At 44.1% G+C, this 25,028-nt stretch overlaps 2 protein-coding genes across 2 annotated transcripts; both read left to right on the top strand.

The window, feature by feature from the left end:
• Positions 1-14,608: 14,608 nt before the first annotated feature.
• LOC307257186 (uncharacterized protein) lies at positions 14,609-17,720 on the top strand. Its single transcript, XM_080036338.1, has 2 exons — positions 14,609-14,930; positions 16,439-17,720. The coding sequence occupies exons 1-2, from the start codon at positions 14,732-14,734 to the stop codon at positions 17,107-17,109; spliced, it is 870 nt and encodes a 289-aa protein (XP_079892464.1). The 5' UTR covers positions 14,609-14,731; the 3' UTR covers positions 17,110-17,720.
• A 1,909-nt stretch (positions 17,721-19,629) lies between these two features.
• On the top strand, positions 19,630-25,028 carry aftphb (aftiphilin b). Its single transcript, XM_080036869.1, has 6 exons — positions 19,630-21,108; positions 21,462-21,622; positions 24,032-24,158; positions 24,449-24,505; positions 24,629-24,727; positions 24,895-25,028. Exons 1-6 carry the CDS (start codon positions 19,651-19,653, stop codon positions 24,997-24,999), a joined length of 2,007 nt encoding a protein of 668 aa, XP_079892995.1. The 5' UTR covers positions 19,630-19,650; the 3' UTR covers positions 25,000-25,028.

Raw genomic sequence — 25,028 nt, 5'->3', positions numbered from 1 at the left:
TACCGCATTTAAAAATAAATAAAATAAAATCTTTATTATGTCTATGGTGTGTACCGCATTTACTTCCGGTGTTATCGGATTAGCTTTATTTCTTCCCGGTGTTGCACCGAAAGCTGTGACCTGTCAGAATGTGTGACCCTAGAGGGCGCTGTATTTCAATAGACTGTAGGCACATAACAACCCAGTCTCACAGTGAAATGTTTTAATACTTATGTTGGTCCACAGCTGAAAACATAGTTTCACAAAAACAGCCCTGCAATTGAGAGATTATTCAATTGTTTGCTTCCAATTTAAAATTATTGTGCAGTGGAAAAAGTACAGCCACACATTTCACTGATGGGTAACTAACTAGGTTGGTTATTCACCTTTAAAAAAACAATCTGACCATTTCAGTGCCAATTGAGAAACTTATACGATTTGTGCAATGGACCAAGGTTTTTACATAGCCTATATTTCACTATGAGACTGGCTTAATCAATAAGAACAGCGCCCTCTAGGGTCACAGCTTTCGGTGCAACACCGGCTCTTAGCTCCATGGTGCTCAGTCATGGCGGGGACGCAACTACTCAGACTGCAGGTTAACGAGCGATTGGAAGCGGCTGTAGAGGAGATATTTGGCCTCGTTGAACAGACGATAGCCGGGTATGAGGATGAAGCTGTCCGCTCTAAGAGGGAGATCTACCAGCTGAAGAAGCAGCTCGAGCAGCTGACCGTTTTAAAACCCGGAGTGATGTTATTCAGAGCAGGTTTGTGCCACTTATTTGACAACAGATTGGCTACAGCTACTATTCTTTATATTTATAAACGTATGCGCTACACTTGTGAGGTAGGCTATTAAGCTAAAGACAAAGGAAAAAACCTTAAATAATTTAGCGGAGAAATATAATGCATGGATTCGTCCACACCTCATACAGTCCATGGTCCAAAGTCTGTAGCCTACTCCATGGTGCAAAAAGACAACTTACATAAAACTCAAACGTGGTCTATGCAAAAAGAAAATGCCCAGTATGCCCAGTTAATTCAGATACTGTGTCGAAGTAGGCCTTTCACACCAAAATGAACCAAGAGTCAGTTCCAGGCTGGTGTTGGTGTCAGTTCAAAACTGGTTACAGCCTTATCCCAGTTATGAACCGGTTAGTTTCACTTCGACCGGAGACGGCCATGGAGCCGGTGTTCTGACATTTTCTGCTCCCTCGTCAGATTTTGCTACCTATCAGAAAATGCTACCCTACGTCATGGTAGCGTATAGACAATTACCTCATCAAACGATGCATCCACTACAGAATCACGTTATTTTACACCACTCACCCTATGTAGGCCTACACACAGTGTAGCCTACACTGTAGGAATATGGGGAGCATATTTTGATGCTGTTAGTGTTTAATAGCCTAGCCTATATCAAATTATGCTACCCTATCAGAAAATGCTACCTCACGTAATTGGTAGCGTATTTGATCTGTAGACCCATTAACTATCAAATAATGCTCCCACTACAAAATCACGTTACTTACAACACCACTACTCACCCCATGTAGCCTACAATGAAAGCTGTATATTTTTATGCTACTTTATAACGTTATTATAGATTTAGTAGGGTATAATGTGAGATCAATTGTCTCTATCAAATAATGCTCCCACTACAGAATCACGTTATTTTACACCACTACCCATGTACACACACCACCCCCCCCCCCCCCCACCACCGGCGAAAGCTTTCTCCACTCCGAGTCTGGTAAAGTTAACACATAGAAAAGCCTATAATTTTATTTCTATATTCAGCAGCAAAGCCTACATGCTCACAGGTCAAAAGGCACAATTTAAACATATGTGTAGCATAATTACGCAGTTAAAAACATGTTTTGAAGAAAATACTCGGTAGCAAAAAAAGGTAGCAGAATCTGACGGCTGCTCACGCAGGATTGTTATTTTCGGAATGCGCATGCGCAGAACCACTAGGGAGCAAAATCTGACGGGTAGCAGAAAATGTCAAGTCACCGGTAAGAGAACAACGTCATGACGTCACTGTACACGTGTGTGTACGTCGCCCGACGCCGCTGCTCTTGTGGCTAACGCTAAAGCTACCGCTAGATTTAAGCACAACAACAGCGGCGAATACGTCTTATTTTTACACGTGTTAGCTCTCGCTTTGCTTTCTTAACCAAACCGGACCCATACAGCGTATTCTCGCCGGTCAATTTGATCGCTACGTTCGGTAATTATGTTATGTTTACGTCTCGTAGTAGCGGTGTTTTTAAACATGGCGGGCATGAGGTTTTAGTTGGTCTGGTTGGTCAGGATAATCCCTCCCCCGGCCGCTGGCGCAAGCAGTTCACTTCAAACCCTGCTCAATCCTGGGGTATGAGTTGAACCGGTTTTTACGGCCCGGAGCAGGCTTTCTGGCGGTGTGAAACCAAAACACTGGCTCTAACTCCGAACTAGCCCAGAACTAGCGCCGATTTAGCGGCGGTGTGAAAGGCCTATGGCGCTTTTCCACCGCACATGTAGCTCGACTCGACTCAACTTGGTTTGGTAGCAGCACGGGTCGTTTTCCACCGCAAATAGTACCTGCTGAACGTGGGCGGGGTCGTCGTAAGGGGCTGAAAGCCTACTCCGGAGCAAAGTAGCAAAGCAGAAATTACGAGCAGTTGTTGCACTATTAACTGAACCAACCGCCAAAAACACGGATGAAAAATGTTTAAGAAATACCCCCCTTGTATCTGTTTGCTAAAAGAAGTAGAAGAATATTGCTACGGGCCATTAAAAGGGATGGTTGTTGTCCCGATGTGTGACTCTGCCACACATTCAGCTGTAGGGATGCGTCATGTACATCCCTATATGCACGTAAACACGGGCATGATAAAGTTGACTGTTTAGTGCTTGTTTCAGGATACGTGTTTTCAAATGCAAGCCGTGTCTCAGCCTGAATATTTTATTGAGGTAATCAGTTCAGTCCGAGGCTTGTAATGTAATCGCTCGCTATCATGTCTGTCCCAGCTGGCTACTATTTAGCCTAGCTGCTAGCTGCCCTACATGTCTCCTCTCGTATGTAAGTAACTTCCCCAACAACCAACACTGGGTGAGCTTAGCGAATATATGGAAAATAAATTCGGATCTGTGATGCAAATCAAATGAAAGAGAGCCAGAGACGGCTGCACGCGGCGTAAATACACTCAAAAGTCCCGGAGAGTTGGGGAGAATAAACAACAGAATGAAGCCGGTAGTCTCTGGCCACTGATTGGCCAGACAATAGTCTCTGGCCAATCAGTGGCCGGCCGTCTGCCGACGTCACCTTTTAGCATCGGCTCAGCTCGCTTGGAACCTAGAGCGAGGCGATACCAAAAAAGCAGCCGCTACGTGGTACCAGGTACCATGAAATTGCGGTGGAAAAGCCAAAAATGCGAGTCGAGTCGAGTCGAGCTGATACCATGCGGTGGAAAAGCGCCATAAGAGCGTTCATTGTTAGGGCACAGATGGCAGGGGACGTTGCAGTTCTATTTCATCCTGACCGCCAGAGGCGGTGCAGCACTGGATTTATCCGTCTCGCGCATGCGCAGTTTGAGTACCTATATCAACAAAGTCACATGTGACCCTGCTGTGTGTTCGGTTCGGTCACTTACTGGTGAAGACAATGCTTTCGCGTCCTCTCCCGGTAACACTGCCGTGTGTTATTTTCTTTAGTAGCTTACTGGAGAAGGCAATGCTATTGCTCCCTTTCACAGTGTTCGGCTGAGGGCTCGTGTGTTGCGCCTGTGTGGTCTCCCATGTTCCTGACGATGGCCATGACCACTGTCCCTCTTGCCTCGTGAGGGCCTCTGGCCTCGGCTTCGAGCGTTGGAGGGAGGACCTCTTGGAGAGCGCCTGTATGGGCTGCAGCCTCATGCCTTGGGCCCTCAGGGTGGCTAGGCTTGCAAAGATGGAGCGTCTGACTGCCGACAATCTCCTCTTAATAGCACCACTTCCTCCAGCTCAGCCCGGCCGGACTAGACACCAGGACACAGAGCTCGATGCTCCGCAGGCAGACTCGGCTCAGCTTAGTGCCTTCTTCAGGCACAGCCCTGCCCGACCCCTTTCTCTGTTCCTCCCTTAGGGGGCAGCCTCGGGCCTCAGAACCTCACCGGTACAGCCACAAGCCTTTGGCCGGGTCGGAATAACAGACCCTCAGTGATGCTTCACTGCAGACTTTGCATTATGACTAAGGAGCTAGGCAGGGTGAGGTCAACTGATACACTTGGCGTGCCGCAGGGGTTGGCTGGCGCAGTCCCCCCAGTCGGAGGTGTGTCAACAGACCCTCCGTTCTCTTCCAGTCGGCCCAGGCCTGATGTTGGGCCAGCCGCTCTTCAGGCCCCAGAGCGAAATGGTACCTCTGTGGTACTCCGTGCCGATAGCTTCAGCCATGTTCAGGTGGACAAGCAATGGGCCAGCGCTACTCTGCGCATTTTGACCAGCGCCGTGACAGTTTTGGCGCTACAGTCGGCATTTCAGGCGCCAGGAGGTCTGGCGCCCAGCCTCTGCTCCCCCCCAGGGCCCCTGGGGGCGCTAATCGATGCTCGATAGGGTCTACCCAACCTATTTTCTGGTATCAAAGAAGGAGGGCGGGTTCGCCCCATTCTGGACTTGAGGGCTGAATCAGTTCCTCAATGTTCTTCCCTTCCACATTCTGCGTGTTGCATATGTCTTCCAGGCTATCGCTCAGGCGGACTGGTTTGTGTCATTAGACCTGAAAGATGCTTCTTTCACGGCCCTACTGCCTGGTGTCACAGGGGGTCCTCCCCCTTTGCATTTCTGGGCAAGGTGTACCAGTTCAGGGCTCTTCCGTTTGGGCCGTACCTGGCTCTGCGTATATTAAGTGGTGTGTGGCAGCAGCCCTGTCACCATTACAGAGGCACAGGCAGAGGAGGTTCAGGGTACCTCGGCAGTGTCTCCCCTTCTCTGTCTCGATGTAGACAGGGCATATCTGTCGGCGGGCGTGCCCATGGGCGCCATTCCATTCCGCCGAGAGATGGTCACAACAGACGCTTGTCTCTCAACTGTTAAAGCCACCGTTTGTTTTGGTAATTAGCAGCGGGGTTCACACTGACTCTAGTTTCTTCCATTCAGTCACTTACTGGTGAAGACAGCGGTCTCGCGCACTCTCCTGGTAACACTGTACAGTGCTAAGCTAATTTGTTGGTAAGGCAGCGTGTCAGCTCCCCTCCAGCATTTGTAGCTGCTATTTATAGCTTTCCTTGTCTGTGGATAGAAGTAGCTAAGCTGTGTTCTAGGTTACCACATTTGTTTGGTGACTCTTTCTTTTAAAAAAGAAAGGGAAAAGTGATTTTCCGTTCAGTCACTCACCGGTGAAGACAGTGCTCTCCCGGTAACACTGCCGTGTTGGTCTGCTGCTCAGTCTCTGCTGCAGCTCGCCGGGGCACCCAACTGACAGGAGGGACCTCCTGTCACAGCTGGGGGGTCAGATCTGGCATCCCGACCCACGTCGCCTTTAGCTCTGGGCTTGGCCATTACAGGGCCCGACTCACGGCTGATTGATTGCACCTTCAGGGTTACTGTCCTGAATGCCAGGGCAGCATCAACCAGGAGGCAGTTTGGGAACAGGTGGAAACTATTCTCCAATTGGTGTGCAGCTAGAGTTGTGGACCCAGTGCACTGCGCTGTGTCCCATGTTCTGGAGTTCTGCAGCCCCTCCTGGATAGTGGCCGCTCTCACTCCACCTTGAGGTGGCTGTTATCTGCTCCCCTACACAATGGGGTTGATGGTGCCACGGTAGGATGCCACAGGTTAGTGTCCCTCTTTCATTGAGGGGCTTTGAGGCTGCGTCCCCCTAGGGACCCAAGGGCTCCGGAATGGGACCTCCCACTGGTCCTGCAGGCATTGTCACCTCCCTCTAGGCCTTCGGTCCAGAGGAAGTTGAGGTGGCTGTCCATGAGGCATGCAATTTCACTCACCTTAGCCCCTGCAAAGCGGGTCGGGGAGTTGCATGCCCTATCTGGGAACGGTACATGCCGGAGGTGGAACTCTGGCTCATGTATCACCCTGTGGCCAAAGGTTGCGTTCCCGCCAAGTTGCTTCCACGCAGCCACCTTAGCCAGCACATCCAGCTGGCACGCTTGCCCCCCCCCCCCAGCTGAGGAGGGCAGGTCTGTGCCCGATACGGGCTCTTTGGGCTTATATTTCTGCTACCACCTGTATTCGTCAGTCAGAGCAGGTCTTTGTTTGCCATTGTGGCCCTCACAAGGGTCAGGCTCTAAACAAAGCAGGGGCTGTCCCACTGGATTGTTCATACCATTGTACATGTCCATGGGACCAGTGGACGCCCCCGCCATCCATTCAACCAGGAGTGTCTCAGCATCATGGGCTGCCCTGAGAGGGCTGCCCATGATGCTGAGACAGTAAGGATGAAATAGAACGTAGAGTTACGTACACTCAATGTTACTAGAATTATTTCATCAAACTACCCAAGTGTTTGAATAATTGAAACTGAGTCAGGCCTTCTTGGAAGCAGGTGAATTTATTTGCAAACAGCATACAAGGGTCAAACAACAATGTACCTGGCTTGATACATGGTTGAATACATCGAATGAACAGTGTACAGAGATTATATGCAAGAGAAGTTGGTGTGTGCGCAAACACACACTAAGTTTGGTGTGTCCAGCCCTTATTTTGCTGGCGAAAGCAGAAATGTTCTCAATTAGGCAGATAACAGGGTATGGGAAATTTAGGGAGTCTTTTCTCCTCAACTACTGTGCATGAATGCGTCATACCTCTGTATGGGCCAAAATCTTCTTCAAGGCTAAACAACAAACTTGTAGCAAAACACTTTGGAGTTCTCAGGTTCTGGGACAAAGTTCAATAGGCAGAAAGCATGTATTGTGCATTAAAATATTATACAATCATAAAGCAAACTAAATTCTGTTAACATTCCACCCTTTTTATAATATTTAATGCAACTTTTTGCAACACTTCAAAGCAAAAGGGCAAAGCATATGAGTAAATATATTTCAGTCAAGCAGAATAATATCAAGTACATCAACATCACAGTTGTGAAAATGCAAGTGTGTGTACTGGTGCAACAGTCTATGTACAGTTTCAGAGAGGACAGTTTTTTGCAGAAGCCAGGGAACAGGAACCAAGGTCGTCTTGATGGTCAACAAGTCCTTTTTGTGGCATTTTGACGCAAAGTGTCCTTCATATCACAGTCACTGGGGGAATGGTTATGTAGGATATTACCATAACCGATTCAGATTGTTCCTCAGTGTCCAATTGTCCTTATTGAAGAATGGTCAGCTTCGTCTTCTCCTTGCATCTGAAACAGAATGAATTTGAGCAGTAACATGTTCTCAAAAGAAATGCTCATCATTCTGCCAGGGTTGTTTCTAAAATATCATCCTATCCATTTTGCTTGCTTTAGATGTCACAATTAACGCACAACAACATTTTAGGATAGGTTTGATTTCATTCTTCCACATGGTTGTCTGTGTTTGGGCAGCATTCAAGCACACACAGGCAGTCAGTGAGACAGGCCCTCCCTTTTCTGCATGGGACTGAATCACACACACACCACATTCCTGAGAAGCTCTCTACTTCTCCAAATCTGACATGGTGTTATAGTTTGTTCTTCAAATAACAAAAGTTAACATGTAGGTTAAGTATAGGTGTCTTTACAGTTAACCAGTTTTTGAATCAATTTATATCAACAATACACATTATGATCATATTTTCAGCATAAAAATCCCCTTTAACTTGTAATTCAAATCAAAAGCATTGAACAAGTCTTTTCAGTGAACATTTTCATAAAAAGAACACAAAAGGACGCTTTTTTGTAAGTTTATGCTGGAACTTCAAATGATTGACTGCACCTTTAATCTTTAAGGTTCACTATGGGGCTGGAATTGGCAAGATATTCAGCTCTAAACTTTAAAGCGTTTCACACTTACTAAAACCTTTTATCTCCCTTCCCCTACATACTTTTTCTTTCTTTATAACATCCATAAACAATCAGTTCCAAACAATCTTTTTCCTCTTACACTTTCAACAACATTCTCTTATTCATCTCCTTGGCCACCACCTCTCTCTGATTGATTTTTTCCTTCTCTGGGATGGGGGCACTTGCGAAGCCAGTGATCATTCTGGTCGCATCTGAAACACCCAGTTTGCCTTTCTTTCTCTGTGGCCCCTCTCTGTTTCCCACCTCCCCATTGTTTCTTATTAAACTCTTTTTCTCTGCCTCTTTCAGCTGTCGGGTGAATTACCTCATTGTTAATTACAACCTCCTCACAGGCTGTAACTAGCTGCCGGAGTTGAGATGTTAGTTCTTCACTTGTCTTAAGGAGGCTTTTAAGCTGGTCTTTGCTTATTTTTATATCAAATGTATCCATTTTACAAGTAATTTAATTTTTAAAATGTAAAATCTAATATCAAATTACCCAGTAATCTATTTAAACAGGGTGAACACCCCTATTCCCTCCAATTGATTAACAAAATTCACCAATTTAAACTAGAACACCCTATGTGATGTATTCTAAATAAAACTAATAAGTCTACTCTGCAGTTGTAGACTATTGACAAACATAACAAAACAAAACAAAACAAATAAACAACCTGTCATAGACTAACTCCCTGGAGCAGTACTATATCCCCAGGCTAAGTAACAACAAGCAGCCAGATATCAATTTGTTTCCATAAAACCTTCCCGAATTACAAAGAACTCTCAGTTTAATGGAACAAACTATATCTGTCAGAATAAAGGGACCACCCTCGACCCCACACTAATGATCATCTAATTACGTACGTGAGACTTTTGTTTTTGACAGTGTAAATTCTCAAACACCAAAGGCTGAGATAGGTTTGTCTCTAGTGCATCTCCCCAAACACTACAGGTTGAGATAGGTTTGTCTCTAGTGCATCTCCCCAAACACTACAGGTTGAAATATTTTTCTCTTTAGTGCATTTTCCCAAACACTACGATCAGTTATTCTCCCTTACGGTAAAACCATGAGAAATACTGCTTCATAAACTAGTTTATCTACCTAATACATAAAACAAAGGAATTCCTAATTCCTGGACAAAACAAAATCAGCTGTTTATATTCACCTGATTTCAAGAAAGCCTCGACTCGCTCAGGCTCTGGATTCCGTCACCCCTCTCCGTCCAAGTCGAGTCTGCTGACAGCCTCTTTTGTAGCTCTGTTCACTGGAGGTCTTTCGTCGAGAGTCGTAGACTCCCCCGTCGTCACGGTGCAGGCTCTTCTTGTCCAGAGAAGAAGATGTTGGATCCGGCAACTCGAAGGACCATTTGTTACTAGAATTATTTCATCAAACTACCCAAGTGTTTGAATAATTGAAACTGAGTCAGGCCTTCTTGGAAGCAGGTGAATTTACTTGCAAACAGCATGCAAGGGTCAAACAACAATGTACCGCAAGTGGGCTTACATGATTGAATACATCGAATGAACAGTGTACAGAGATTATATGCAAGAGAAGTTGGTGTGTGCGCAAACACACACTAAGTTTGGTGTGTCCAGCCCTTATTTTGCTGGCGAAAGCAGAAATGTTCTCAATTAGGCAGATAACAGGGTATGGGAAATTTAGGGAGTCTTTTCTCCTCAACTACTGTGCATGAATGCGTCATACCTCTGTATGGGCCAAAATCTTCTTCAAGGCTAAACAACAAACTTGTAGCAAAACACTTTGGAGTTCTCAGGTTCTGGGACAAAGTTCAATAGGCAGAAAGCATGTATTGTGCATTAAAATATTATACAATCATAAAGCAAACTAAATTCTGTTAACACTCAACAAAAATATAAACGCAACACTTTTGTTTTTGCTCCCATTTTTCATGAGATGGACTTAAAGATCTAAAATTCATTCCAGATACACAATATTACCATTTCTCTCAAACATTGTTCACAAATCTGTCTAAATGTGTGATAGTGAGCACTTCTGCTTTGCTGAGATAATCCATCCCACCTCACAGGTGTGCCACATCAAGATGCTGATCTGACATCATGATTAGTGCACAGGTGTCCCTTAGACTGTCCACAATAAAAGGCCACCCTGAAATGTGCAGTTTTGTCTCACAGCAAAATGCCACAGATGCCACAAGCTTTGAGGGAGCGTGCAATTGGCATGCTGACAGCAGGAATGTCAACCAGATCTGTTGCTCGTGCATTGAATGTTCATTTCTCCACCATAAGCCGTCTCCAAAGGCGTTTCAGAGAATATGGCAGTACATCCAACCGGCCTCACAACCGCAGACCACGTGTAACCACACCAGCCCGGGACCTCCACATCCAGCAGGTTCACCTCCAAGATCATCTAAGACCAGCCACTGAGACAGCTGCTGAAACAATTGGTTTGCATAACCAAACAATTTCTGCACAAACTGTCAGAAACCGTCTCAGGGAAGCTCAACTGCATGCTCGTCGTCCTCATCGGGGTCTTGACCTGACTCCAGCTCGTCGCCGTAACAGACTTGAGTGGGAAAATGCTCACATTCGATGGCGTCTGGCACGTTGGAGAGGTGTTCTCTTCACGGATGAATCTCGGTTTACATTGTTCAGGGCAGATGGCAGACAGCGTGTGTGGCGTCGTGTGGGTGAGCGCTTTGCTGATGTCAATGTTGTGGATCGAGTGGCCCATGGTGGTGGTGGGGTTATGGTATGGGCAGGCATCTGTTATGGACGAAGAACACAGGTGCATTTTATTGATGGCATTTTGAATGCACAGATACCGTGATGAGATCCTGAGGCCCATTGTTGTGCCATACATCCATGAACATCACCTCACGTTTCAGCAAGATAATGCACGGCCCCATGTTGCAAGGATCTGTACACAATTCTTGGAAGCTGAAAATGTCCCAGTTCTTGCATGGCCAGCATACTCACCGGACATGTCACCCATTGAGCATGTTTGGGATGTGCTTGACCGGCGTATACGACAGCGTGCACCACTTCCCACTAATATCCAGCAACTTCGCACAGCCATTGAAGAGGAGTGGACCAACATTCCACAGGCCACAATTGACAATCTGTTAAACTCTATGTGAAGAAGATGTGTTGCACTGCATGAGGTCACACCAGATACTGACTGGTTCTGAGTCCCCAGACCCCAAATAAAGCAAAAAAATGCACATTTCAGAGTGGCCTTTTATTGTGGACAGTCTAAGGCACACCTGTGCACTAATCATGATGTCAGATCAGCATCTTGATGTGGCACACCTGTGAGGTGGGATGGATTATCTCAGCAAAGCAGAAGTGCTCACTATCACACATTTAGACAAATTTGTGAACAATGTTTGAGAGAAATGGTAATATTGTGTATCTGGAATGAATTTTAGATCTTTAAATCCATCTCATGAAAAATGGGAGCAAAAACAAAAGTGTTGCGTTTATATTTATGTTGAGTGTATGTAACTCCGGTTCTATGAATCCTGGATGACCGCCAGAGTAACAGGTCACTCAGAAGTCTCGTGGTTCGCGAGAAGATTCTGGGAACAGATCCTCTGTAGACACCGGGCTATATAGCCCTTCCGGTGTCACGAGGGTCACAGGTGACTTTGTCGATATAGGTACTCGAACTGCGCATGCGCGAGATGGATAAATCCAGTGCTTAATGCACCGCCTCCGGCGGTCATCCAGGATTCATAGAACCGGAGTTACATACGTAACTCTACGTTTTATCTTAACAAATATGGCCACCAAAATAACCCCATAGTATTTTGACTTTGTATATTTCCCTAGTAGAAACACAGATTGCTACAGTGCTAAGTATTTGATTAAGAAACATTGGGGATAAATTAAACCACAATACTATTTATGTGTCCATTGATATGTCTTAGTATGTGTTGGAGACCTATACAAAAGATTACACACATTGAGCTTATGTAGCATAGTAGTAGTACTGACATCTTTTATGGACATTTTTTAAGCTTGATACATGCTGTGAATGATTATGTAATCATTTGTAATAGAGAATTGTTTTCAAATGGGCTACAACTTATGTTTTTAAAAGACAAAATCCCACCTGTGTAAGTTAACAGCTGATGTCTTCCTCTGTCCTTTTAGACCAGAAGATAGTCTCTGAGGAAGTGCTTCCTTCGTTGGAGCCATGTGTCATCAAGATGGAACAAGAGCAAGCACAGGTCAAATGGGAACAGGTGAATCAACTCATCAGTCCAGACATTGAGGATGATGCTGAAGATGCACATCCACAATCGGAACAAACCACTAACTTTGAGATGCTGCCATCTTCCACCGCTGTAACTGCCAGTGTAAACGAAATTTACGACCAAGAATGGATTGAAAGTGACGGTCCATCGTCGCCTCATCAGAATCAGACCTCTGAAGTCGTCGTGGAACTGGAACGGCCTCTGAGGGAAGAAAAGTCTTGCCACTATTGTGGTAAAGGTTTTCGGATGGATACACATCTAATACGGCATATAAGGATGAGTCACAAAAAGCACAACGCCTTTAAATGTATGGAGTGCAATAAGGAGTTTGAACAAAGGTACCAGCTGGTTCAGCACAGAAGAGTTCACACGGGTGAAAAGCCGTTCAGTTGTGATTACTGTGACAAGACATTTTCTCAGAACTCAGGTCGTCTTGTTCACATGAGGACGCACACTGGGGAAAAACCGTATTTTTGTAAGAATTGTGGGAAACGGTTTACCACAAGCAAGCATTTAAAAATGTGCAAACTCGCACAGGAAAGGGGCAGAGTGAATGAGACAGAAGAGAAGCCCTTTAAATGCCATGAATGCAACAGGCAGTTTAAACGGAAGCACCAGCTTGTTCAGCATGTGAGAGTACACACGGGTGAAAAACCATTCAGTTGTGAATTCTGTGGCAAAACCTTTGCCTCAAGCTCTAATCGTATTGTTCACATGAGAGTGCACACTGGACATAAACCATATTACTACAAGAAATGTGGAATGAAGTTTACCAATAGCCAGCATGCCAAATACTGCAAAGGGACACAAGAAAAAGTCAGGAAAAAGTATTTTTGCTGCAAAACATGTGGTAAAAGCTTTAACACAGACTCAGACTTGAAGTTGCACACAGAGGTTCACGAGTCATGGAAACTACACATCAGTGAGAAACTGCAAGGACAGGAATGAGAGCAGAAAAGAAAGAAGGTGTGTGACAGAATGTCAAAGTCTGTGGATCGAAAGTAGTAGTTTCACGCTAGAGACTTACGTCAGCAATTCTCGCCGTCGCACAATGACTCTGGTTAGGAAAAGTGGAGTCGAATTCATTTTAAACAGTGCTGTCTTTTCCTTTGTCCGAAAGGATCCACCTTTTCATCTCTCTTTGACCCGATGTTGTTTTCCACGACGGTTAAGTAAAGGAGGCATAAAGGTTAGGAGATTTTAATTTCTGAGAGGTGGTCATTCGACCCGATTTCGGTCAGTCTTCTTCCCGTCTTGACATTCCGACAATATGAGACAGGTTTTGATATTATCGTCAGTCTTTAGGTTTGGCTCATGCGAATAGGGAAGTTAATTGACGTGAACACTGTCAACAACCAATGGGTGCAATCTCTCCAGCACCAAACACGACGCAGGTGGAGCGGCATTAGTCGCAACCTGTGTGCGCCTGTGAGGCACTTTATTCGGACACTTTTACCTCGGCTGAAGAACCTGGCTGACAACTGCGTAACCTTAACACTTTACCGCCACATTTAGGGTTAGGAGTTAGAGGTATTGGTAGCAAGATCAGCAAATAAACCCGGACAAATAACTACAGGATGTCCCCCGCTTTGAATATTGAATTAACTTTTTTTTAATTAAATAATCACAATCGCGTTTGCAGTTTAACGTGATCAGGCATGACATTTAGCCTAATTTACCTTTTGTACATTTTAAGAAATTAAAATGTTAGTCACAAAGAGCACACAGCTTTAAATGTCTGGAGTGCAACAAGGAGTTTGAACAAAGGTACCAGCTGGCTCAGCACAGATGAGTTCACACAGGTGGAAAGCCGTTCAGTTGTGATTACTGTGACAAGACAATGAAGACATTTATTCAGAACTCCAATTGTATTGAGATAGAACACTGGGGAGTAACCATATTTCTGCAAGAAATGTGGTAAGTTACTAGTTGCAAGCATTTTAAATAAATGCAAATGGACACTGTATACTGATGTGCCTTTCATTCATCCATTCTTACACCAATAGCAGCAGCAGTAAAGCCCAATGAAACATGATATGTTTTATTAGGCGAATAACCACATCTTCTGCAAGTAATAAATTAGGAGAGAAACAATGTGGGATTCCCTTTGTGCTCATTCAGTGTCTTACACATGTTGTGGGGTCAAAATATAGGCCTACAATGTTTTTTATATACTTTGCCTGTTTAAACTTAGGGTAACTTAGGGTATTTTTATTTTATTACATAAGTATTTAGTAGTAGTGTTTTGTTTTTTGTTTTTTTAAGTAAGGCCTGTTAATATGTTTTAAAAAAGACGACAATTATTTTTTTCATGAAAAATCGAGTCATCCACGGCAGCAGAGGGCGCTGAAAATAATAACACCGTTTGTCATGACGCTGAACAGGAAGCAATATTTACTGACTGTCTTGTTGTCCCTTGTTTCTTTATATGTCCATGGTTGTCCCTCCGGGTAGTTCGCAGTTCGTTTATGTTCCTCTCCGAACTGTGCAGTGCATTCTTTCGATATTTATTCATTGATAGATCCCCGTGCCGTCCTCCACATCCTCCGTTAGCCGGCGGTGCTCGATCATGGATGGAACGCAGCTGCTCAGGCTTCTGGTAAATCAGCGACTAAAAGCGGCTGCGGAGGAAATCTTTGGCCTCGTTGAACAGACGATAGCCGGGTATGAGGATGAAGCTGTCCGCTCTAAGAGGGAGATCTACCAGCTGAAGAAGCAAATCGAGCAGCTGACCGTTTTAAAACCCGGAGTGATGTTATACAGAGAAGGTTTGTGTCAAGGCTGGTTGCCAAAGCGGCACAATAATATGAACATACTTTTAATTGCTCATAACACAAATATGTAGAAAGAAAAAAGGAATAAAACAACAGTAGATAGGTACAAAGCAAACACTTGCTCTGCTGCCAAATCAATTGGTCACCCAATCTCTCGATAACAAGGCTATTACTCGCATCACAAACTCAATAGCACAGGACAGATGACGGAACACACTCGACTGCAATTTCACCGTCCATCCTGCCCATTGCACGCAGGCACAGGTCCCTATGGTGGGTGTAGTAGGCCTATTTATGTCAACATACACTCACCGGCCACTTTATTAGGTACCTGTTCAATTGCTTATAAAAACAAAAAGATAATCTTCCAATCACATGGCAGCAACTCAATGCATTTAGGCATGTAGACATAGTCAAGACAACATGCTGAAGTTTAAACCAGGCATCAGAATGGGGAAGAAAGGTGATTTAAGCAACTTTTAACGTGGCATATGGTTGATGGTGCAAGGCAGGGTGGATCCATGCTTTCATGTTGTTTACGCCAAATTCTGACCCTATCATCTGACTTTCACAGCTGAAATCAAGACTCATCAAACCAGGCAAGACTTTTCCAATCTTTTATTGTCCAATTTTGGTGAGCCTGTGTGAATGGTAGCCACAGTTTCCTATTCTTAGCTGACAGGAGTGGCACCCGGTGGGGTCTTCTGCTGCTGTAGCCCATCTGCTTCAAGGTTGGATGTGTTTTGTGTTCAGATATGGTATTCTGCATTACCCTGGCTGGTTGTAACGAGACGTTATTTGAGTTGCTGTTGCCTTTATATCATCTTGAACCAGTATGCCCATCCTACTCTGATCTCTGACATAAACAAGGCATTTTCGTCCACACAAATGCCGCTCACTTGATATTTTTTTCTTTTTCGGGCCATTCTCTGTTAGCCATAGAGATAGTTGTGCGTGAAAATCCCAGTAGATCAGCAGTTTCTGAAATACTAAGACCAGCCCTTCTGGCACCATCAACCTTGCCATTTTCAAAGTCACTTAAACCCACTTTCTTCCCCATTCTGATGCTCGGTTTTAACTTCAATAAGTTGTCCAGTCCAGGTCTACATGTATAAATGCATTGTGTTGCTGCCATGTGTTTAGTTAAGTTATATGTGTTAACAATAAAATGTACCACTGTACCCAACCTAATAAAGTGGCTGGTGAGTTTATGTCTCTGTCTGTACTACTTACTGCCTCATTTGTTGTTGCAGGAAGTGACGTAAATCAGCCAACACTGCAGTCTTTATTTTCCCCAAGAATGAGGGGTGTTGAACATGAATTAAACTGTAAAGGCTGTACAAAATTAAGTTGATTAGGCCTATTTCATCCTTGGAGCATTGAAAACCTCTCACTAAAGAACATATTTCTTGTACTTTCATAGGCCTACATAAGTGTGTGTTACATATGACTGTATTATTTAAAAGTTACAGCATTATGTGCCTTCTTTGTCCTTTGTTTAGACCCGAACACAGTCTCCGTAGAGGTTTTGGCTCCACCGCAGCCCGGCCAGCTTCCCCTTGTGGCAGGAAATGAGATCCATGACTGTCAGCAGGTCAAAGAGGAGCCGGTGGATATCTGTATATTTACAGAACAGAGGGACGAGTCCCGTGATGATATGGAAGTCCCACTTAGTGAATTTGAAACCACTCGGACAGACTGTGAACTGCCCCCAACTGTTGGCACTATGAATATGACATATAATGATGAGGATGCATGGATTGGGAGCTACGTCTCGTCTGATACGGGTCCCAGTCAAGTTCACACTGCTTTTAGGGAGCAGGAACAAACCCAGAAGGTTGAAAAGGATTGCCGTGTCTGTGGCGATCAGTTTAACAATGACTCTGAGCTGATCAAACACATGGAGGAGACTCACAATGGAGAGAAGGCCTTTAAATGCTCCTTCTGTGCCAAGGAGTTTGCTCGTAAGGGCTATCTGACCGTGCATTTAAGAGTTCACACAGGTGAAAAGCCACATAAGTGTCCCCTCTGTACAAAGACGTTTACTGACAGATCAAATTTCAATGCTCATTTTAGAAGGCACATGGGGGAAAATTCATATTTCTGCAAATTGTGTGGCAAATTGGATGCCGATAGATATCATTACAAAACGTGTAGACTGAAAGAGACATAGGGGAAACATAATTTTGCTGTTAAGTTGGTGGTAAAAAAATAAAATAAAATGTCACATGAACATTTTATTGAAACCCTATGATGTTGTGCAGCCTTTTCCAAGACTGAATTAACATTCCATAGATATTCATTTTTTGAATCTACAAACAAATCTAAAATGTAGGCTGATGCACAGTGTCAGAGTGGAGAGTGAGTACATGTTTTCAAGTTGGTAAAAAAATATGAATAATTGATCAATGATAACACTTCCAGTAACCCAAGTGTTTGATTTGTTTCCATTTAGAATATAAACAAAGTTTAGGGAGCTAGTTGTTTAGTGGTCAGCACCATCAGCAAAGCAGAACATTTTATATACGTATAAGGAGCTGTGTTATGTGCATATTCAATATTCATAGCTAATGCATACGTTGTATTTTTTTAAATTATTATACTTTTTACTATGGAGCGTTATTGAAAAGTATTAGTCTCTGTTTTTTAAAGTTTTTTTTAAGATGTTTGCTTTTATATGTAGGCCTATATTTGGTTGATGTGAATTTATTGTGTCGTTGTTGGATAAGGATGAGATGACACGCAGGAAAGCTTGGTTTGTTTTTACTTGTGTCTGTATAATTATGTGGGATGGGCCATGTAGATGCCCAGAAATTGATATAAAATGTTTATTCAAACAATCATTCTGTCTTTCATATACCTATATATGTATCCTATAACAAAAACAAATCATAACCAATTAAGAAAAAAGTAGAATGTATTTGGAGTATTGTAAGTGTATGATTAAGTCTAACCAGCAGGATGTGCTATGTTCCCTAAAAAACAGGCTGTGTGAGTATGTAGACAGCTTCAAAGATCGTTTATTTTAAAGAGGAGTCGCCTTATGGTCTGTATAACGGAAGTTTCCCACCTGCCTCGCGCTGAGTAAACAGCGCCTGGAAACTAGGCGATGTCAGAGCTCTTCTCTTTTCATCCGTCTCATTTATTACTTAGAGAGAAGGATGGAGACCGAGGTTGCGGCAATGATACACAAGAAGTGACGGAAAGGTAAAGCGTTGGTAAATAAAAAGCTGGATGTTTGTACTTTTACCTAGCCGTTATCGTCATTTAAATTGCATGTCAACGTGTGGTTGCTTCTGACATGGACAGTTAGCGTTAAGCTAAGTGCTAGCTACTCTAGCTAGCTGGTGGTATAAGCTAATCAGCTGCTGTGTTGTAACAAGGTAGCGGAATGCGGTCATGGATGGAGGGCTTGCACCTTCTTTTTTTAAACCTGACGTTCAATGAATTATCCTGAAAATAGCCAGTTTATCTTTTAGCGTAACCTCTTTAGCGAGCGAGCGTTTATATATTTGTATAACAGTTTTTGTGTTTATTAGCTTCACAATCAGCTGTTCATGACATGACACCTGTCTGTCAAGGAATAAAGATAAAATGGTAGAACAGTTTTGTTTTTGCTTTACCGACTATAAAGACACATGTCTTATTAAAAAAGGGGGGATACGGATTCAAGGGATTAATTTAATAAATTTTTCTAATTTAAATTTCACACAAGGGATTAGTTGTTGACTAGTGGGTTTATGTTGACGGTTTAATACAGGCAGTAATCCACGGTGGCGCACGACTTGGTTTGAACTGTTCCTCTAAGTAGCACAAAGCTGCGGATAATGTTTCCTGTATCAGTTTACTGTGTGGCCACTTTTTCCACTCTACTGTCTGCACCAGAAGATAGGACATTGAGGCGGTAGTTATCCCACTAAGATGTTAAAATTGAACATATACTACTTTCAAAGAGACCCAACAATAGGACATGTGAACAGATGGCAATGCCATTAATAAATTAAGATTTTTTTATATGTGGAACAATATGTTTCCAAGTTCCTCTTTTTCACAGTCTAATCAATGTCTGAAGTGAACCAAAAGCAGTGGTACCTCACCTATCAACCAGGAACATACATTTGAAACCAATACAGGTACTTCAATGCTGGCTATAATTGGGAGAGTTTAACCTTGTCAAACATGAAATGGAGACCTAATCTAGTACCATCTCTGTTAATCCCAACACTACAAAGTGCTTCACTTGAACACAAATCATTTAAACTTTAAAAAAGGGGACATAAAACAAACTAAAGAAAGAAGCATAAATAATAGTAATTTGGCCTGAGATCTTCCAAGCCGAAGTGAACCATATGCTTGTTGTCAACATAATTTTTTTTCAAAATCAGTGAATATCTCTTCACGATCTTGTCTGTACTGTGTGTGTGTGTGTGTGTGTGTGTGTGTGTGTGTGTGTGTGTGTGTGTGTGTGTGTGTGTGTGTGTGTGTGTGTGTGTGTGTGTGTGTGTGTGTGTGTGTGTGTGTGTGTGTGTGTGTGTGTGTGTGTGTGTGTGTGTGTGTGTGTGTGTGTGTGTGTGTGTGTGTGCGCGCGTGCACGCGCTGAAAAAAGCCCTAGCAACATGCCCGTTTACAGAGCCTAGGCTGTGTATTAACACTGGATTTTTTTCACTTTCCTGTACCAGGTGCATGAGGTCTTCAGGTGCTGTCAGGAGAACCCATGGAGCCAGATGTTGTGCCCTTGCACCCCTCCTCTCCCCCTCCATTGGATGATGGTGATGGGGAGGTGGGGTCAGAGGAGGACGAGTTTGGGGACTTTGGGGGATTCTCTGTCGGGGTTTCCTCCACCAGCCTCAGATACCCTTCTACCGCCATGAAGCCAGCCACCAATCAACCCAACTGCAGTTTACGTCACCCAGTCGAACAATTCCAACCCACTGTCACTGTGAACTCAGGCTCCAGCATGGGTCAGATACACTTGGAAGGGCAGGAGTATAATCCAGAATCATGTGTCCACCTCACAAATGGTCACCCTGAAAGAGGCCACAACTCTGGGCCCCACATAGTAGCCTCTGCAGTGGGTGCATGCTCTCCCAGGGAGGAGACGGGGTTTGCTGATTTCACTGTGTTTGCAGAGCAGGCAGCACATCCCTGGTGCTGTGGCTTCACTCCCTTGGCCAGCGCAGAGCAATGGGATCGCAGAGTAGAAGTAAAACAATCTTCCAAAAGCTTGGATGAGCAAATCTGGGATCCAGGACAGGAGGTTGATATTATGGACTCTGAGCCTAGATCTCAATGTGCCTATACGACGAAGCAGGTTTGCACTATCGAGCACTGTGAGAAAATAAGAGATGCAGCACTTGTGCAACCATGTCAGGACCACTGTCAGCCTCAGGAAGCCCAAGCAGTTTTGAATTTTCCATTTGGGGAGCCTGGTCGGAGGGAAAGGAGGCATAGTTTTAGTTCTTTACAAACGGAGGTGCAAGACGACAGAGAGTCAGAAGAAGATCAGGAAAAGAGCACTTCCATCGTCCCCCACACATTCAGCGTGTATGAGTCGGCTTCAGAGGACCTGGCGTCCTTCTGTGATGATTTGTCACTCGATTGTCCCTCCGCCGACTTGGAACCAAACGTTTCATCCCTCACTTCCCATTCTCAAGGGGATCCGATCGAGTGGGACCCGACTGATGATGAGGAAGAGGATGATGAACTGGGAAACTGCGGACATTCGGACTCTCATGTCATTGACCACAGCCTGGCAAGTCTCAGAGGGTCTACGGCAGAGAAGGTTTCTCATTATTGCAAGCACCCTGCAACTCAGGAAACTGTTGATCCTACCTCCGTCCAGTCACAAGCCGGAACACATGCAGAAGAAGACAAATTTGCGGAGTTCAAAGAGTATAATTTGGACCAAGGGTTTGTCCAAACAGCTGATGCAGAAGTGCAGATTCTAGGAAAGCTCCCACCGAGTGACAGCTTTGCAGATTTCTGCTCGGCGCCCACACAGGAGGAGGGAGAAGAGTCGTGGGCGCAGTTTAAGGAGCAGGGGACAGAGGAAGAAGGAAACACTTGGCCACAGTTCAGAGAGCAAGTCAGCAGCCTGCGGACCGATGGGAGCACAGAGGAGGAGAAGGACAGGCCAGAGCAATGTGGGCTTTCCCAGAAAAACAGCTGTCAGGTGGGAGACGTCCGCTAAAAACTGGCCTTATTTGTTTAGTTTGTTGCTCTGTGATGTCACAAGGGGATAGCAATCTGACTGGGGTTTTTTGAACACTGGTTTTCAGAAAGGTGGAGATAGAGAAAATGAGAGAGGCTTGTTTTTTTTCTCACATACTTTGGGAGTCCCTAGACACACCCGCAGGGACTCATGTTAATGTTGAGAACCCATAAAAAGTCCATTTTGCATAATAGGTGCCCTTTTAAAGTGTGTTATGAATCACTCATTATGTCCTTCCTTCCTCTTAGTCCTTCACAAGCAATTAAAAGGGAACAGTAAAAGTTAACTTATTTAACCATCTCCCCTGTTGCTAGGCGACACTCACCTGTTGTGTCCAGCAGCTAGTCTTGGACAGTTTTCCAGCGGTAGAGGTCCCGGATGTGGAGGGAGAGGAGGAGGTGCTTGGCCTCGGTGCTGTGTTTGAGAGTGAGGTTGTGGAGGAGGAGATGCCTGAACTGAGCTCCAGATCTCAATGGTGAGGATGACTAACTGGCACTGGTGGCAGTGGTGATGAATCATCACCACTGCCACCAGTGCCATCACTGATGATGGTGGATATGTTAACAGGGGCACCCGTGGTGTAGTGGTTAGTATCCAGCCGAGGTCCCGACCCTCCTAGGGGGGTCCCGGGAGATTTTTTAAAGTTTTTAAAGTGAGATGCATGAATCTGGTGCACTTTGAGAGGGAAATTAAGATCTGAAGAATTTTGTATGAAAAAAAAATGGAGACACTGTGTCAGATGAATTAGAAGCTATTGGAGAAGGACACATAGATTTTCCATAATAATATTAATTTAAAATAAAATATTATGCAGGGTCCTCTGGGATGGGCTTGTTGCTCATTTTCTTTTATGGGACATATTTCTCTGTAATATAATGAGTGCATATAAATTATTTTAAAATTAAAAGAGCCATATTACATTATATTTTTAAAATGTGCCACGGGCCAATCAATCAGTGTTTGACACCCCTGCACTAGTGGGTTAACTAAGAAATGCAAAAAAAAAATATATATATATATATTTTCTTTCAAAGGGCCATATTACATTATATTTTTAAAATGTGCCACGGGCCAATCAATCAGTGTTTGACACCCCTGCACTAGTGGGTTAACTAAGAAATGCAAAACAAAAAAAAAATAAATAAAAAAAATTCAAAGGGCCATATTACATTATATTTTTAAAATCGGCCGCGGGCCAATAAAAAGCGGGCCGCAGCTGGCCCGCAGGCCGTAGTTTGGAGACCCATGCCCTATACCATTTATAAAAGAAAGAAAATTAAAACATTGTCTCTAGGGGTGGGAAAAATAATCGATTTTCCGATTAATCGCGATTCTCTCTCGAACGATTCTGAATCGATTCATAAAAGTTAATAATCGATTTATAATTATTATTTTTTTTTCTCTCTTTTTTTTTAACTAGTATTTAATATTAGTATTTCCTGCGCTACTGCGCATGCACACCACACAAGTGTGAGTTGTTAAAAGTGGCGACAAAAGGACAGAGAGCAGCAAACCCATATGACCTGCACTGGCTTTGTGTCTGTTTACGTTTTTGTATGAGAGCTGAATTCCAAGCCATACTTTTTGCACAATGTGTTGAAATGACATAGAAAATAATAGAATAGAAATCCTATAGAAACATGATTCACAAGAGTAGAAAGAAAATTAAACTGAATTGGTTTAGTTGTTACATAGTACTTCCATATTGTGTTGAAATGCAAGCTGCATTGATTATTGCACTGGTCATAGAAAGTCATATTTGTGACAAGAAAAGCTTTTTCTCTAATACAATATTGGAGAAGGTAATTCATCTGTTGATTGTATTTAATGATCATCACAAAAGTAGGAAGTGATTAGCAAACTCTGACCCCGGAATTCCACTGGCTGCGCGTGCGGTGTCCAGCGGTTTTGCTCCGTGCGCCCACGTCCGTCAATACCCACCGGCTCCGTTTTCAAAGCGGGCACGGCCAGCTCCGCTGAACAGCTGGAGTCGCGAGAACGAGGAGTTCCCGCGGTAATAAAAGTGACGGGCGATCGCTCTTGATAATATGATTCACCTATATGGTATTTACACAACAACGAACGCACGGAAGGTTATTATTCCCATCCGAACGAGTAAAAGAACAGTGGACATGCTTGTATGTGTCTCTGTTTTGAGAATGTCACCTGCAGTGAACACCGAGTGTCTTATTTTGAAAATTAACCGGAGGTTTTATTGTTTTGTCGGCGCTTGTGTTCCTGTCTATCTCGATGTGTTCTGTGCTAAATTGATGCGGTGAGCTCAGGCATCCGGCAGAAATAGAAGCACTGCGTATTTCACCGGAGAGCTGGAGCAGCAGCGGAGCAGAGAGGCGGTGCAGCGGACGTGGTGTAAACTCACCCACTGACTGCTCTTAATTGTATTACTGTTTCTGCCGTGCTGGAGCGGAGAAGGACCGGAGATGCAGCCGGTGGAATTCTGCCTTCAGTAGCAAATTCAGATGTGTATATAAATATATTTTTGAAAATCACACATAGGTATGTACGTAAAAAAAAATTGCGGGGGCGCCTTTAGCTCAGTTGGTAAGGCGTCCCCCTCCCGGGCCGGGCCCAGCAGCAGACCCGGGTTTGATTCCCGCCCGCGGTCGTCCTCTGCATGTCACTCCCCTCTCTGCCCCATTTCACCTCTGTCTCTCTGCACTATCAATAAAGCATAAAAATGCCCAAAAAATATCTAAATTTTTTTTTTTAAATTAAAAAATTGCATCGAGAATCGATTTTGAATCGAATCGTTGACCTCGGAATCGGAATCCGAATCGAATCGTGAGGTGCCAAGAGATTCCCACCCCTAATTGTCTCTGACTACACCAAAAGGCTGATTTGTTATTTTCTCACCATTTCCCAGGATTCAGCAGGGGATGTGGTGGCCACACCAAGACATCCATAGTGCACTTGGCCTCCGGTTTCAGTGGGGAGGTTCTCATACCAACAGGATTCTGCTAAGGTGCCTCGGTGTGGACACAAGGAACATTGTGAGTTTGGCTACATATAAAAAGTATTGTCAGTGATTCAAACAGCTTCTTCACCAGCAATTGAGAGGTTATATGTACTACAGTATTAATGCCCCCCATAGTGAGTCTAAAGCCAGGTCAATTGACTTTCCTTGCACTTAATTCTGAAATAAAATAGGACAGCAGTCCTGTAATGGCAGACTTACATGGTGTTACATCCTGTTTGTTGTTTCAAACATTGAGTTTATTACACTGTTGTAGTTATTTTAAGTTTCTTTATTTTTCCTTTGTGTGTCTTTACATTTTAAAAGGTGTTCCTTGGAATGAAGAAGCAGCCAATGGCTGTGCCTGCTTTTGCTTCCAGCCTGGTGAGTCTGCTGTAGAAGATGATGAGCGTGGTCATACTTTTTAATCCCTCATTGTTACTAGTGACTGGGCATTCCAAACCTTTTTGTACCCTCCATTTTTATCCAATGTTTTCCTCTCATCAGGGAATGCTAGAGCCCACCAAAGACTCAGTGCCAGCTGTCTGCTCTCCAGGCCTCACAACACGAGCACCTCCAAGGGACCCCCCAAAAGATCCAATGCAGGTAAATCTTTCTTCATGATTTTATTTGATTTATTCCAGCGGTATTAGATTTAAGAACAAGACACTTGAAGGTAACACAGAGACCACTGTATATTACTAGAGACTTGATCAAAACTGTTGCATTATGGTAAGTTTTACAGTAAATGCTGTTTACTTCTCTGTGTGTAGGAGGCGCTCCCTTCCAGCAAACTTGGCTGGAGCAGCCATGGCCTAAGCAGCTCTCAGGACGGTACGTCCCCTCGCAGAGCCCCTCACTTCTGGGGCTGGAAGTAGACTCCAGTATCAGCCAGCTCCTACCTGGC

This window comes from Ammodytes marinus (genome assembly GCF_949987685.1).
Source record: "Ammodytes marinus genome assembly, chromosome: 11".
NCBI lineage: Eukaryota > Metazoa > Chordata > Actinopteri > Uranoscopiformes > Ammodytidae > Ammodytes > Ammodytes marinus.
This window is presented reverse-complemented; position numbering and strand designations above follow the sequence as displayed.

Excerpts from the sequence above, each read along its gene's own strand:
- LOC307257186 (XM_080036338.1), top strand. The coding sequence starts at position 14,732 with ATGGATGGAACGCAGCTGCTCAGGCTTCTGGTAAATCAGCGACTAAAA. Across the intron at positions 14,931-16,438 it reads AGTGATGTTATACAGAGAAG|ACCCGAACACAGTCTCCGTA; the intron begins GTTTGTGTCAAG and ends TCCTTTGTTTAG.
- aftphb (XM_080036869.1), top strand. The coding sequence starts at position 19,651 with ATGGAGCCAGATGTTGTGCCCTTGCACCCCTCCTCTCCCCCTCCATTG. Across the intron at positions 24,159-24,448 it reads GTGTGGACACAAGGAACATT|GTGTTCCTTGGAATGAAGAA; the intron begins GTGAGTTTGGCT and ends ACATTTTAAAAG. Across the intron at positions 24,506-24,628 it reads CTGCTTTTGCTTCCAGCCTG|GGAATGCTAGAGCCCACCAA; the intron begins GTGAGTCTGCTG and ends TCCTCTCATCAG.